Raw genomic sequence first — 13,259 nt, 5'->3', positions numbered from 1 at the left:
TCACTGAAAGTTCAACAAATTGAAGAGTATGCGGTGATTAAAGATGAGGCAGAATAGTTTTGTACGTGGTTCTTGTCTTGATAACGGTCACACCCTGGGTTTATTGTTCCAAAGTAAATAGGGGACTCTGAACTGTGACAGCTGTGAAAGCTTCCAGGTGGTTGAAACAAAACAAACTAATTAATAGTAAAACTTTATTTTGAAAGTACCAGCCCAGAAGTAGACTCTTTGTGAATTCCTTTGGCTTTGCGGTGTTATGACTGAGGGTGCAGAGACTGCGGATAAAGTTTCGGCCGCTGCAGGAGCTCACTGCTTCACGTTTCAGCCCGGTCCGAGAGAAACCACGGACCGCAAACATTTTGTTTTACTTTTATTTCTAACATAACTGGACAGCAGATTTGCACTGCTGTGTGTCGATATTTGATTGTTTTCCTGTGAATTTGAGGAGTTGATACGTTCGTTAGAAGTTTATTCTTAATTATGCAAACTAAAGGACATATCTGCTGTATTAAAAACCATATTAGGCACCTACGACATGCTAAATGTTGCAATACATCACACTGGGCAAAAAATATCACCATAGTAAAGACTTATGAGACACTATGCAGCAGAATTTCAAAGCTAAGATTTTCTATTTTTTATTTATACAGTTACATTTCTTTGTTTTTTAATTCTATTTTTTTAAGTGTACAACAGATATTTAGACACATTGTCTCCTTGGATGTTATTTAGATGTCAATCCTTTGTTGGAGTGTGCAGAACCGGTTATTCAGGCTTTCATGGTTTCAGATATTGAGATCATCTGAGCCCTCCGTTCTAAAAGGGTGAGGCAAGAAACCCAGAGAAAGGAGTATGAATGGGTGCTGTTAGCATTCACCAATGTAAAGATTTAAAACGAGGCTTCATTTTAACAAAGGTTCACAGGAGTGATGTGTTGTTTTGTGTCTCGGGTTGCTCACATTTGTGTTGAAACAGAGTAGAAAAATAACAATTAATGCATGCTATTTTTAAAAGAAATATTGGTTCATTGCTCAAACTCTTCAAACGTAGGTGTTCCAGTGACAACAGGTGTATACAGTTAAGCACCTGTAGGCCAGCAGACTGCTTTTCCCAAGAGTCTGTGTAAGAATGGGTCCCTCTGAGGAGCTCAGGGAAATGGAGTGACACAGTAAGGCAGTTTCTGAAATTTCTAAAAAAAAAAAAAAAAAAAAAAAAAAGCGGGTGATGTTGGTGGGAGAGGGAGCTGTTTGGAGAGCTAAAGTGGAGGCGTCAAGTCTAACAACAGCGTGTAGAGTCAGCAGTGACTCCAAAACTTTGAGCAGCCTTCAGACTAGTTGAAGATCAGCGAACGGGAAGCTTTGTGAAACAGGCTTCCACAACCGAGAGCAACTGTCTGGATCCGGTTCTTACACCAAAGTGTAGCATTTATGTTTGGATTCTGGGAAGAAAATTTTCACCTTGATTATTTATTGAGCATTTCTTCAAAGTCAGGTGAACAGGTATCCAACATTAAAGACCTTTATGATGTTTTTAATTATGTTTAAGCACTTTTTATGGCATCTGTAGCAAATACATTTAACTACTAAAAACAACATTATGAAACAATTTTTATAATTTTTTAAAAATTGGAAATAGCAATTACCTTGCTCCTTTCTTTCCTTTCCAGCCTCTTTAATGTTCCCATTCTTGAGCTTTAGCACCTTGGACTCTAAGATTTGGGCAGAAAATACAAGGAATGTCTATCCAAAAGGCCAAATATGTCACTGGTAAGGAGAGTTTGGCATCTGTAACATAAGACCCCAAACATTGCATCCAAGAAGTCATTTAAGAGACTCTGAAAGAATGGCAAGGATGACAGCAATTAATTATACCGTGCAGCTCTCTAACCTATAAACAAACTTGCACACAGACAAGGACAGTGATCCAGAGCTGAAACTAAGGGTAGGCCGACTTCATATTGTATTCAATTTGTGACAAATGGAGTGTCGTTAAAAATTTTTTTGGAATACATAAATGCGTTAAATATTAGTCTCAGACACAACAGAAGCAAATTACATAGTTTGTGTTTGCAGGCAACAGTGTTGACATTTATATTCAGTTTTATTTTATTTTTTTGTGAATGATTGTGAATTGTTTCAGGGGTGCTTTTTTATAAAGAAAAAAAAACACTGACGTTTATTTGAATGTAATTTGTCACAAAACATATATATTTTTAATCAGTTTCTATCCAGAATACATCCAAAATCTTTCTAAATATGTGTTAGCAAAAGAATTAAATACAAGGAAACAATTTATAAGGAAAAAAAACAAAAGGTCAGAAGAAAGGTGACACGAGTACAGGGAAATCCTGGACGATGTATGTGTACCTGAAAAGTACCCGTCTCTTTCTTCTTGCAGCAGTAAAACTAAGGTTTGGCATTGCTGTCGGCCTTCTGTGAAGTTTCCCAACCTGCTAGTGATGTGACACAAATTCCTCTCCTCATTCATGTCATGAATATGCAGCAGGAGACAAACTGTCTCTGTCACCGTACAAGGTGCAAATCGGAAGATGATCAGCGATTACTCCACCAGCGTCAGCTCTCAGACGGCGTGACAAACCCGGCAAACCCAAGATAGAGCGGTGCAGGCATTTTTTTGTGTCAACATAATTTCTAAAAGTACATTCAATCAATTTTTCAGCTGTCAAAGTACGAGTTTGGCTGTTTCATATGTTTTCACCTAAACATTACAAATCATCAGTAATTCAGTGCTGTTTCTGGTTTCTTATGAGGTTAGTTTAGAGAGTCTAAATTTGAGGAAATTCTCATTTTTGCAGAAGTGAAGAACACTTGTGATTTCACGCTTCCTTATGGGAGTACTGAATGTGCGGGAAAAATGTATATAAATGTATCATTTGCTCAGGCCCTCCTGTACAACATATACTAACATTTAAATAGAACATAAAAACAAAACAATAGCAAACGTGCAGAGTCATGGAAGTAGATGCATGATTTAATATATGATGTTATTTAAAACTTAAGTGAACTTCCTGTTCATTGTAGCTCCTCAATGAATGAATGAGTTTGTCTACTATTTCATTACGTAGAGCTTTTGGCACAAGCTGTAGTTCAAGCAACACATAGGCATTCAGGGCTACAGTGTTATGATTCATACCTGAAGATCTTCCCAATCATACCAAACATACCAGGTCCTTTTGAACATCTGTCATGTCTCAATTTGTCTGGCTCGGTGCCATTTGAGCCGTGGGAAATACAACCTGAAAACAATGAGAGACTAATCRTSATKTATTTYTSYRRAAWRAAAWRAACCAGACCTTTATTTTAAATTTAAATTTTGATTAGTACATACCATTTAAAGACCTATGGGAAGGAGGGGGCAGGGCTTTGGGAGTCATTGTGATTTTAAGATAAAAACTTAAATTCCCAAAAATATATTGTTTTTTTTTTTTGTAAAGCAAAGTAACAAAAAAATGTGAAACAGTCATATGCTCTTAAAACGTGGTTACATCGAATGTCCACAAGATGTCGCTTTGCTCTCCAGCAATTTAGCATTTGGACTGAAGAAGAAAAGCTTCACTCATATTCTGTTTTTGATCTCATCTGTATGAAGGGTCAACAGTGGCTTAGATAATTGAATGAAAAAGGTGGTTAATAAATAATTATATGACAAATCAAATAAAATTGGAACTACATGAATTAAACAAATGTTTTTAGCTGCATTTTAATCAGTGCTATGTTCACTTTTTTGTTTTTCAGGTTTTGCTGCCAGATGTATATCAAATTACACTATGTGTGTAACAAAGATAACACAAACCTTTTCAAAAAACGGAGCAAAAGCATTGCCAGTAGCACCATAAAAAAATGTCACCTTCAAGATTGCAGTACATTGTGAGCAGTTAAATTAAACTTGTTCATTCCTATGTCAAACACATACCAGACTGTAACAAATGCAGGGATAGAGAACACAGCCTTCTGTGGTTCCGATTTGTTTTACCTTTCAAAACTCTATACTGCAATATATGATTAGTAAAATCTTGCAGATTAGAGGCTGAAGTGAAGCAAGAAATCTGAGGGATGAACAGTCACGATGATGAAATTGAGTATTTGATATTTTCCTTGTTAAATTTCTTGTAATATCCACAACTGAAAGTTTTTAGTGATCCTGTTGGATTATTGGCTTTAAAGTGCCTTGCTAAAGTCTTTCTTTAAGGTTTTTACATGTTGTTACAAAAGTGCTAACTTTAGTGTTTTTCTTAAAAGTATCCATGCTAAGCCAACTCAAAGTAGTTGGCTTAGAGACCGTGAAATGAAAATGTAGGGTTTAAATGAGTTACCAAATGACACCGCTTTACTGCAACTTGTACTTGTGCTGCTACACCAGATTCTTTGAATGTCAGATTCTGTGACTCCAGAGGGAGTGAAATCAAAATGGTTGCATATTTTGATAGCTAAATGTTCAGGCAGTAATTTGGGAAATTTGGGAGTATAAAAAAAAATTATTGACCTGGAACATCACAAGATGAATCCAGATACTGACAAGCAAAATGATAACCAGTAACAGTTTAAAAATGTGACCCAGTTTTTCCTTTTTTTTTTTTTAGAAAACAGTTATTTGAATATGCAACATTCTGCATTTACACCCACCTCTTAAGTCAGTGGTAGTTAAATTGTCAAGAACAAATACTTTATCTTCTATTTTGGTCACATTTTCTGATAACAGCTTTTAAAATGTGACCAGCTGTGTTTCAGTTCAGCGGCTTAACAACGCCCTCTGGAGACTCGATGCAGAAAACACAACCGATTCCACATCGGGACTGCCAGGAATGAGATGGATAGCTATTCAAAACTTTGTATTCATTTGGTTATGCTGTGCAGCTGGAAGATTCTTCTTTTTTTTTTGCGTTCATTGATTTATAAACCAACAACAGTATTTTAAAATCTATTCTCTGAGTTACAAGGAGAGAGAGAGAGTGCAAGGACTTTAGAACTGGGGTGATATATCTTCCTGATTTTAGTCAGAACACAGGTAGCAGCGTTCTGGATCATCTGCAGTCTGATTGACAGCTGCAGATAAAGATGTACAAAATAAAAATAACTGTAAAGATAAAGATAAACAAGTGGCTGAGTTTCTCTAGATCTTGCTGAGACATTAGTTCTTTAATCCTGTTAATGTTCTTCAGGTGATAGAAGGCTGACTTTGTAACCATCTTTATGTGGCTCTAACTGTTCAGGTCGGAGTCCATTTCTAAACCCAGATTTCAAGCCTGATCTCTAGTTTCTAGCCATAATAACCAAAGCTGTGTGCTGACTAAGTTCAAAGATAATAACTTCAGTTGTGTTTTTGTTCAGCTGGAGAAAGTTACGGCACATCCACAAATATATCTGTTCTAAGCATCTGTTCAGTGCTTTGGGTTAGAAGTCACCTGGTGACATTGTAATGTAGAGCTGCGTATCATCTGCGTAGTTATGTTGGCTAATATAATTTCCTGTAATCACCTGAGCAAGTGGGAGCACACATATATGGAATATGAGAGGCTCTAGGATTGAACCTTGGGTACTCCACACTGATCATCGGTGTTTTTAATAATTTAAGTGCTAAGTAAAGCCACCCTAAGTGGTCCTGTGGTTAAATAAAGACTGCTGTTCATATTGTTGACCTCTTGTCTTACTCCACTGAAGGAAACGTGTGAGAAGCAAACATCCCTGTGGATCGACCTGCTGCTGTTTGACAGAAGATGGGCGTTGCCTGTCAAATCTCTTTCCCTGTCACGCCTCCAGAATAAAAGCACTACTTCCTCTCAAGCAAACTTGGGAAATTCTCCATTAGGGAGGGTCCCAACTGTGGACTCTCACATCCTCTGTTTTTATTGGTTGAATCGTTTGTCAGCTAACTACATCCCAAGTGACGTCAGCAGCAGCAGTAGCGCCACACCGGGGCTGTGGAGTGGGTGACGAGGAGCGACCAGAATCACCAGGAAAAATTAAAAGGAGCGACAAAATGCACGGACAATAATTGTCAGTAATCTATTTTCACATCTTGAGACTATTCCGTCACCGAGATCCCCGAAGAGAGCTTAAGGTTAAGGCCATGACGGCTGTCTGCCATTCTAGGCTGTGTGGTTTTTAGGGATGGCTTCCTTGGCTAGCCTACCCAGCTAACAGTTAGCCTCACTGGGTTCCAGTGTGGAAGAGATAGCAGCAACAGCTCTGCGCTCATACTCTCATTTGGATTATTCCCGGGCTTGTTGTTCTCCGAGGACCATGAGACAGTGAGCCAAGCTGTCTGGATGGACAGTTTGACGGCGATTAATTGTCACAGTTTGGGCGTTTCTTCCAGGGTAGGTTTTTCTGGGCGGCTAGGCTCGCACTCGGCCAGGCGACCAGGAGAAGGGATTGTACAGATGTGGCCGTGGCAGCCTGTTGTGTTCCACCGTCTCCGGGCCTGAAGTTGGTAGTTTTTTTTTTAATATATATTCATGTTTTTCATCAAGGAAAATTGCTAAAAGTGTCTATAAAACAATTAACATTTGCGAATTTATTTAGTCGTTTAGCACGCCAGCATCTAGCTAGTTTTCCCAACCTAGCTTCTAAGTTAACGCATCCAAACTAAAACCAGCTCAATTTGAGGAGTGCATCAAATTAAAATGTATTAATTGCACGTCTGGAGCCATCTAATGTGGACATGTTGCACTGCAGATTTTCTGTAAACCTCTCATTGTCTTCGTAGTTTTTTTCTTCTTTTTTTTTTTTACGGAGCCAAAGCTGTCAAATATTGAACCTTTGACGGCATTTTTTTTTTTATTTTTTTTTTTACATCAGCAAAGGAGGCCAGATTCTGCACAAAGCAGCAAGACTGTCACCAACTTGAAAGTGGACTCCTGCACTCTGATACTCTCGGCGGTGGTGTAGCCCGGCGCTCCTTGTCAGACGGACTTTTCCCCCCCAGCTCATGCGGTGATGACTTTGGAGCCCATGATGGCTTGCTGCCTGAGCGAGGAGGCGAAGGAGTCCAAGCGAATCAACGCAGAGATCGAGAAGCAACTCCGGCGAGATAAGAGAGACGCACGAAGGGAGCTGAAGCTGCTGCTCTTAGGTAGGCCTGCATGATCACAAGTGATTGTTTTTATGTTCGTTTTTTTTTATTTTTTATATTGTTGTAAAGATTGCTCAATTTGACCCCGGTGCACTCAAAGCCAAAACTGTTGGACGTAATTGTACGGTGCAGGTCGCACATGCAAAACACTGAAACCACAATTGCTCAAGCCACATTACTCAGGCCACCACAGGATTTGTTTGGGATGTGATATGCAAAAATCTAAAATCACACGCGGTTCAGAGAGTGGTTCCTGCAGGACAATGAGAGTGGAAACAAGAACTAAGCTCAGAGCTGTAGCCTCGGATACACCGGATCAGACTCAGTGATGACTCTCCTCACAAAGACCCGTAAAAAGTCTGAAAATAGACAAAACCTTACACTGAAAGATAGACAAATCCAAATTTTTTGGTTTCACTGCAGCTTTGTAGCGAAAAAAAAAGAACATTAACAGTAAGATTGAATCACCAGAGCAACATGTGTTGCTAACATATCGATTTCTATAAAATATATAAAAAATTAACGGCTTTTTAAGTGTTTTGTTGACTGAAGTTTCTAGGATATTTATAATTAAGTAGACTGATGATTCTTGGTATTCTTTAAAACAGAATTGGTTTAAAAAGAAAAAAACAAACAATTCCAAGGTTTTCCAGATTTTTCCAGGTCTACATTTATTATTCAGGACTTTCTGTTTCCTAAAGATATAACTGACAAAATTTTAGCCTCTCTTAAGAGATGGATGAAAGATGAATGAACATGCCGTCTAAGTCAGATATGGCTGCAAGGCAAGTATAACTTGCTTAATTTTTCTGTATTTAAAGTCAGAATAATATTTAATAATCTGGAACTGTGAAAAACAAGAATTGACCCGTGTTCATCTGGTTGTCCCATTGTGAGGATGGTAAGGGAGTTAAACGACTCTACAAATGCCTTTTGGAGATCTGAGTTGCTTCATGAAATCACAAAACTAATTTCAAGTGTCTTAAAATTATTACCAATTACCAATAATTGTTGAGAGCTCTGTGTATAAGTAATGACAAAAGAAACAAATCTTTTATTTATAGTTTGTTTTTCCCACTAACTACTTAGTCTTACCTGAGAGTGTCTTCATGAGCTGTAATAAAACGCATCAGGTTTTGGTTTCCTTTTCCTTTTAAACAAATTCTTACAATTGTGATGAACCTGTAAACAGCAGCACAATAATATAGTACGGTAACTCTAATTTGCCTCTTTTGTAAAGTGTACACAAAACATTTAGACCCTATAATTTTGACAAATGAAAAGTAAAATTAACAACGTACTCCATTCGATGAGTTTGTTTTATTAGCCTACTTTAGCATTACCATAGTTTTATTATTTGTGTAAAACAGAGAGCAAGAGTTGGCTTTTAATTAAGTCTGCTAGAAAGGAGGCAGCTCTCTCTGGGTGTCTGGCCTTGGCACAGCATTCATTCAGGTGGTCTACTTTGGGAAATGACTGCTGCCCTAGGAGTTGGCTGATTTGTAAATGAAACTGGAGTAATAAAACCTTTGTGCGCTGATGCAATTACGTTGATAAAAGTTGCTTGGCCCAGGTTTGGCCCAGGATTCAGGTCTGCTTCTCTGCAAAACTGGCAAAGACTCAGGATCGTGTTAAAGGATACCCAACTCTGGTTTGTTGTCATAGGTGACTGAATACACACTTCCTGCTTGTAAGGATGTTCACTTTCATATGAGTCAACAGTCAACATAAGCAAGCGTTGCAACTTGTAAAGATAAATGTTTCCTTGTTTGATGTCCTTGTATTTATTTGTGCTGTAGTGTCACTAAGTTGAACCGTTTACCCAGTTACTAAATGAATTAAGAACCATCAGTGTTTCCAAAATAATATGCTGAATCTTGATATTTGCTGACAAGTATGTGGACAAGCCTGTTTTAACGTCTTAGTCGTTTGTGTAGGCCTGTCGCAATATTTAAATTGTCTTCCAGTTCTAGGGTTAAATGTTCATCAGTATTTAAAGCTTATTTCTTTGAGAATGTGTTCTTGCATTATTATGTCATTACCATGACATTACTTGAAAGTGGTCTCAAAACAATATTTTCGTTTATCACAATACACTGTTTCCCCCAGTGTATTATAAGCCTGGCGGGCCACCAGACTTTAATTGTGCCCCACCAGGCTGAACATTACTTGTATAAGTCTTTTTAAAATGTTTGCATTTAAAAAAAAAAGATTTTGTAGTTGGTGTTCAGGTATTAAGCTTTCAATAACACCCAACCACTGGGCTTAGCAAGTTTTCTGGTGGAAACCTTGCAATAACGTCTGGGACAATTTATCATCCATCAGCATTTATTGTGACAGACCCAAAATTGTGCACCCATCCAGCCTTTCTTCTGACTACATTTGTGTAGCTCTTTTCTTGTCATACTGGATACTCAAGGCACTTTTACCTCACAGCCACATTCACACACACTCAGTGCTGAGAAATTTGTGGCTTGATACTAAACTGATGGTAAACTTGCTGCCCAGGGGTGGATCAACATGTGGGGGAGGCCTGAATTGAACCGACAGCCTTCCAATTGCAAGACTGTTATTTCAAAAATGTGAATGAGTCACCTTTATAAAGTTGGCAGACAGTCCATGTTTTCACTTGAATTGCCTCTAGATTTTCTTTTTTATTGTTGTTCTAGATGCTCCATAGGCTTCCATTTACTGTTTGGTGATGTACTTGTAGTCTTATTTCTCAAGAAATTGTAACGCCACATCCAGAATTTCATCTGCTTTTAGATAAGTGGACTACAAGTTCTTGCAGGGTTCTGTCTTAGACTCAGAAATAATCAGCCCCTATGGGTAATTATCAGTTGATTAAATGGGCGACATACAAAGTTGATTAGCCATAAGCTAACAGAGTACAGCGCTGGTTCAAAACAAAACTTGAGTGGTTTAAACTGAAATGAAACATAGTTTATTACAAACTAGTAAGAATAAAGGATATATATGTGTTGATTTTTCACTGTTCAGCGTCGGATTCTCTGTTTTTATGCCATAATTCACATTTAGTTCGTCGCTCCGTTTTATGTCCCGCTTCTCCTGTTTCAGTTTTGCGCAATGTGCACATCGTTTTTTTTAAACTTTAAACACTTTAGTGCAGCTCCATCTAGTGGATGCTTAACGTAACTCCAGCCTATCCTGCGTCGTCTATTCTATGCGCCTTATAATCTGGTGCGCCTTATAGTGCGAAAAATACGGTACTTAAATGTGTCACTTTGTCTAACTACAAGTAGCAGCAGCGTTTGCTAGAAGTCAGATGTTGGTTATGTTGGGAAAGCTGCGCTTGTTGCTTGCCTAATTTTTGTCAACTTAAATGTATTTCTGACTTTTAAAAACCCAATTTTTTTTTTTTTATTTTTTTTTAGAGATTGTGGGACTTGAAAATATAGAAATGAACAAAACATTTTCTTGAAAGCACTGGTCTACTGACAACAAACGCGTAAATGAACTTAATATGTTTCAATTTGCCGTAGGGAATGCGGGGAGTGCTAATGAGATCACTAGATTTTGGTAAAGAGTCAATATGCCATCAAGCTGCAGTAATTATCTGACCTGTATTGGATATTACAAAGCTGTATTTCTGTGTTAATGTAGATTACCAATGATACAGAATGTAATACACCATAAAGTACAAAGTTACATAAAATCGTTATAGCAATAATGCACTTTAAATGTGGGGGGGGAGGGGGGAATACCCATATTAATGAATTTGTTTAATTTTTACTTGAATACGTTTGGAAGAGTTTAACATTTTGAGATGATGTACATCTTTCACGAATAAATCACATTGTCACAATCATTTATTCTGAAGAAAAATAGATATTTATTTAATTCCAGCTTTGTTTTAGCCAGTATGCTTTTGATTAGCAACATAAAACATTTCCTAGTTTTGTTTAAACTACATCTTCAAACCTTCAATTGAAAAGTGTTTCCCAGTGGAGCTCGCATTTCAGTTGACTAGTTTTTCCTGTTTCTAATAATGTACTGGAATGGTGAGTTCTTGAGAAAATCATTTGAAAGTCGCAGTACTTTATACTTTCAGTCACCATAAAAATCTAAATTGTAGGAGGCTTTTTTTTAAATTTCCTGTTTCTCATAGTGTTGGTGAGCTGTGGTTGTCTCACTTCATTTGGAAGCTATTATGGTCGTCTTTTATCCTTTGAGTAGACCTACATGCTCTATGTAGCTTAATTATTACTGGCTTTGCGTATTGGACCGCCAATAACCACTGTCTTGCATTTAGTTTGACTCTGTTTTGGTTGTTTCACTGCTTCTGGTGGCAGCATTAAAATTAGCATCGACGCTTTAATCAAATACTTGTACATCTAGAAAAATTTTTATATTTAATATTTCTTGCCAGTCATGTCAGTAAGTACAACTGAGACCGAAAAAAGGCTATGGTTGTGTCAGAATGTATTGATAAAACCTGTTCACCAAACTTAAAATGTCAATACATTCTTAAAATGAAATATTATTGAAATATTTCCAGACCCTCCAGGATTTCGTGGTACTTTTTGTGATTTTTGCAATAAAAGTCAAAGTGTTTGTGGTAGTAATTTGGAAATATTCTCGCTTATTTATGACGGTTAATGCAACTTTTTAATACTTGCAAGTAAGAACGTTTTTGACAATTTTTGAGAAAAATCTGCAGTAAGCTTCCAATTATTAGCACAATAAAGTGTGGGGATTTGTTTTTCATATGAATTTCAACAATAATTCTCAAGAAACTAGAACGACTGATTTAATTTGGCAGTAAATTATAGTAAAAAGCTATTTTGGGCCGGATTTGGCCCAGGGGCCTTGAGTTTGACACGACAGGTGTTTCTTTGCTTCAGCTCAGGTGATTTCATTTAATAGGTGTTTGCTGAGCAGCAATCAGATGAATCAGGCACATTTAAGCAGGTAAACATCTAAAACATGCAGGACGATGTTCCTAGAGGACCAGGTTTGGGAAACACTGCCCTACATGACGACTTTCACTTTTTAAAATGACTGACAAGAAATCAATTATTGCACGTTTATGCAATACATTTTGAAATGTACTAGTATGTGGTGTTTCAGCAAGACGTTTGGAACTCTGACACTGCTCTATTGCGTTTGTTGCTTTGTTCCGAGTTAAACTGGAAGCTCTTTATGTGGCGTTGTGGTTAGAGCTCTCTAGTTCTGGTTTGATGCAGCAGAGTGAGACGCTCATCTCTTACCTGTAAGAAACACTGGTATTTTTGTTTGAAGTTTTAAGGGAAGGCAATTATTCCAGCTGTTATTCCAGCAACATGCCGTTGTTCCCCTTTGGTGTGGTGAAGAGTGGAGCAGTCAGAAAGGCAGCCTTCTGCTCTGTACTCTATGAAAGAAACCAGTGACTGAAATGTGCACAGATTTAATTAAGTTGTGACTTTGGTTTAGATTTTTGCTTCTTTACATTAAAATAAAATGTTGATCTTCTGTCGGACCAAGTTTAAAAATATCCCCTTGTCTGGTAAATGTGTGTCCCTACCCTGCTCATCAATGTGTGTTCAGACTAACTTGAACAAACTACTTTCTTTTTTTTTTATCAAGTGAATCCAAATCCTTTTTTATTAGGCCTATTGTCCCTGTCTCTTTTATATTCTCAGAAAGATCCAAGCTACTTCAGTACCTCTCTGAGCTACTATTGCTGTCTGAAGAAATTCACTCTGCCTGTTCAGAAACCAACCAATCAGAACCAGGAGGAAGGCCAACTGTGAAGTGAAGACAGGTTTGACACGGGACACATGAAAGGTGGGACAAACCCTGAGAGTCCTGGGGAGGCGGAGCCGAACAGCCACTGGGTTGATCACTTTGGAAATCGGGAAGGGTCCTATGAAACGAGGGGCTAGCTTGCGGTTTTCAATCCGCAAGGGGAGGTCCTTGGTGGATAGCCAGACTCTTTGTCCTGTGAGGTAGGTGGGTGCCGGGGTTCTGCGACGATTGGCAAATCTGCAACATAAAGCGGAGGTTTTCAGGAGAGCCCTGCGGGCCTGACGCCATACCTGCTGGCACTTCAAGGCTGAGGCATGGGCAGATGGGACWCTAGTGGGCTTTTCTTGAAGAGACAACACAGGAGGTTGGTAACCGTAAACCGTGTAAAAGGGGGACAGCCCTGTAGAAGTAGAAGGGAG

At 38.2% G+C, this 13,259-nt stretch overlaps 1 protein-coding gene across 3 annotated transcripts in view; it reads left to right on the top strand.

The window, feature by feature from the left end:
- The first annotated feature begins 5,902 nt into the window (after positions 1 to 5,902).
- LOC103463549 (guanine nucleotide-binding protein G(q) subunit alpha-like) overlaps positions 5,903 to 13,259 on the top strand; it is a 29,526-nt gene continuing 22,169 nt past the window's right edge. Inside the window, exons 1-2 of one of the 3 annotated variants that reach the window (XM_008406945.2) lie at positions 5,903 to 6,446; positions 6,819 to 7,092. In XM_008406945.2, coding sequence (XP_008405167.1) covers positions 6,957 to 7,092 — 136 coding nt within the window. In that variant the 5' untranslated portion in view covers positions 5,903 to 6,446; positions 6,819 to 6,956. Of the gene's footprint in view, positions 7,093 to 13,259 lie in introns of all 3 variants that reach the window. The other 2 variants (XM_008406946.2, XM_008406944.2) reach the window with 2 other exon arrangements.

The sequence above is a fragment of the Poecilia reticulata genome, linkage group LG4 (genome assembly GCF_000633615.1).
Source record: "Poecilia reticulata strain Guanapo linkage group LG4, Guppy_female_1.0+MT, whole genome shotgun sequence".
In the NCBI taxonomy this organism is placed as follows: Eukaryota; Metazoa; Chordata; class Actinopteri; order Cyprinodontiformes; family Poeciliidae; genus Poecilia; species Poecilia reticulata.
The sequence above is the reverse complement of the archived record's forward strand: the minus strand, read 5'-3'. Positions and strand labels throughout refer to the sequence as shown.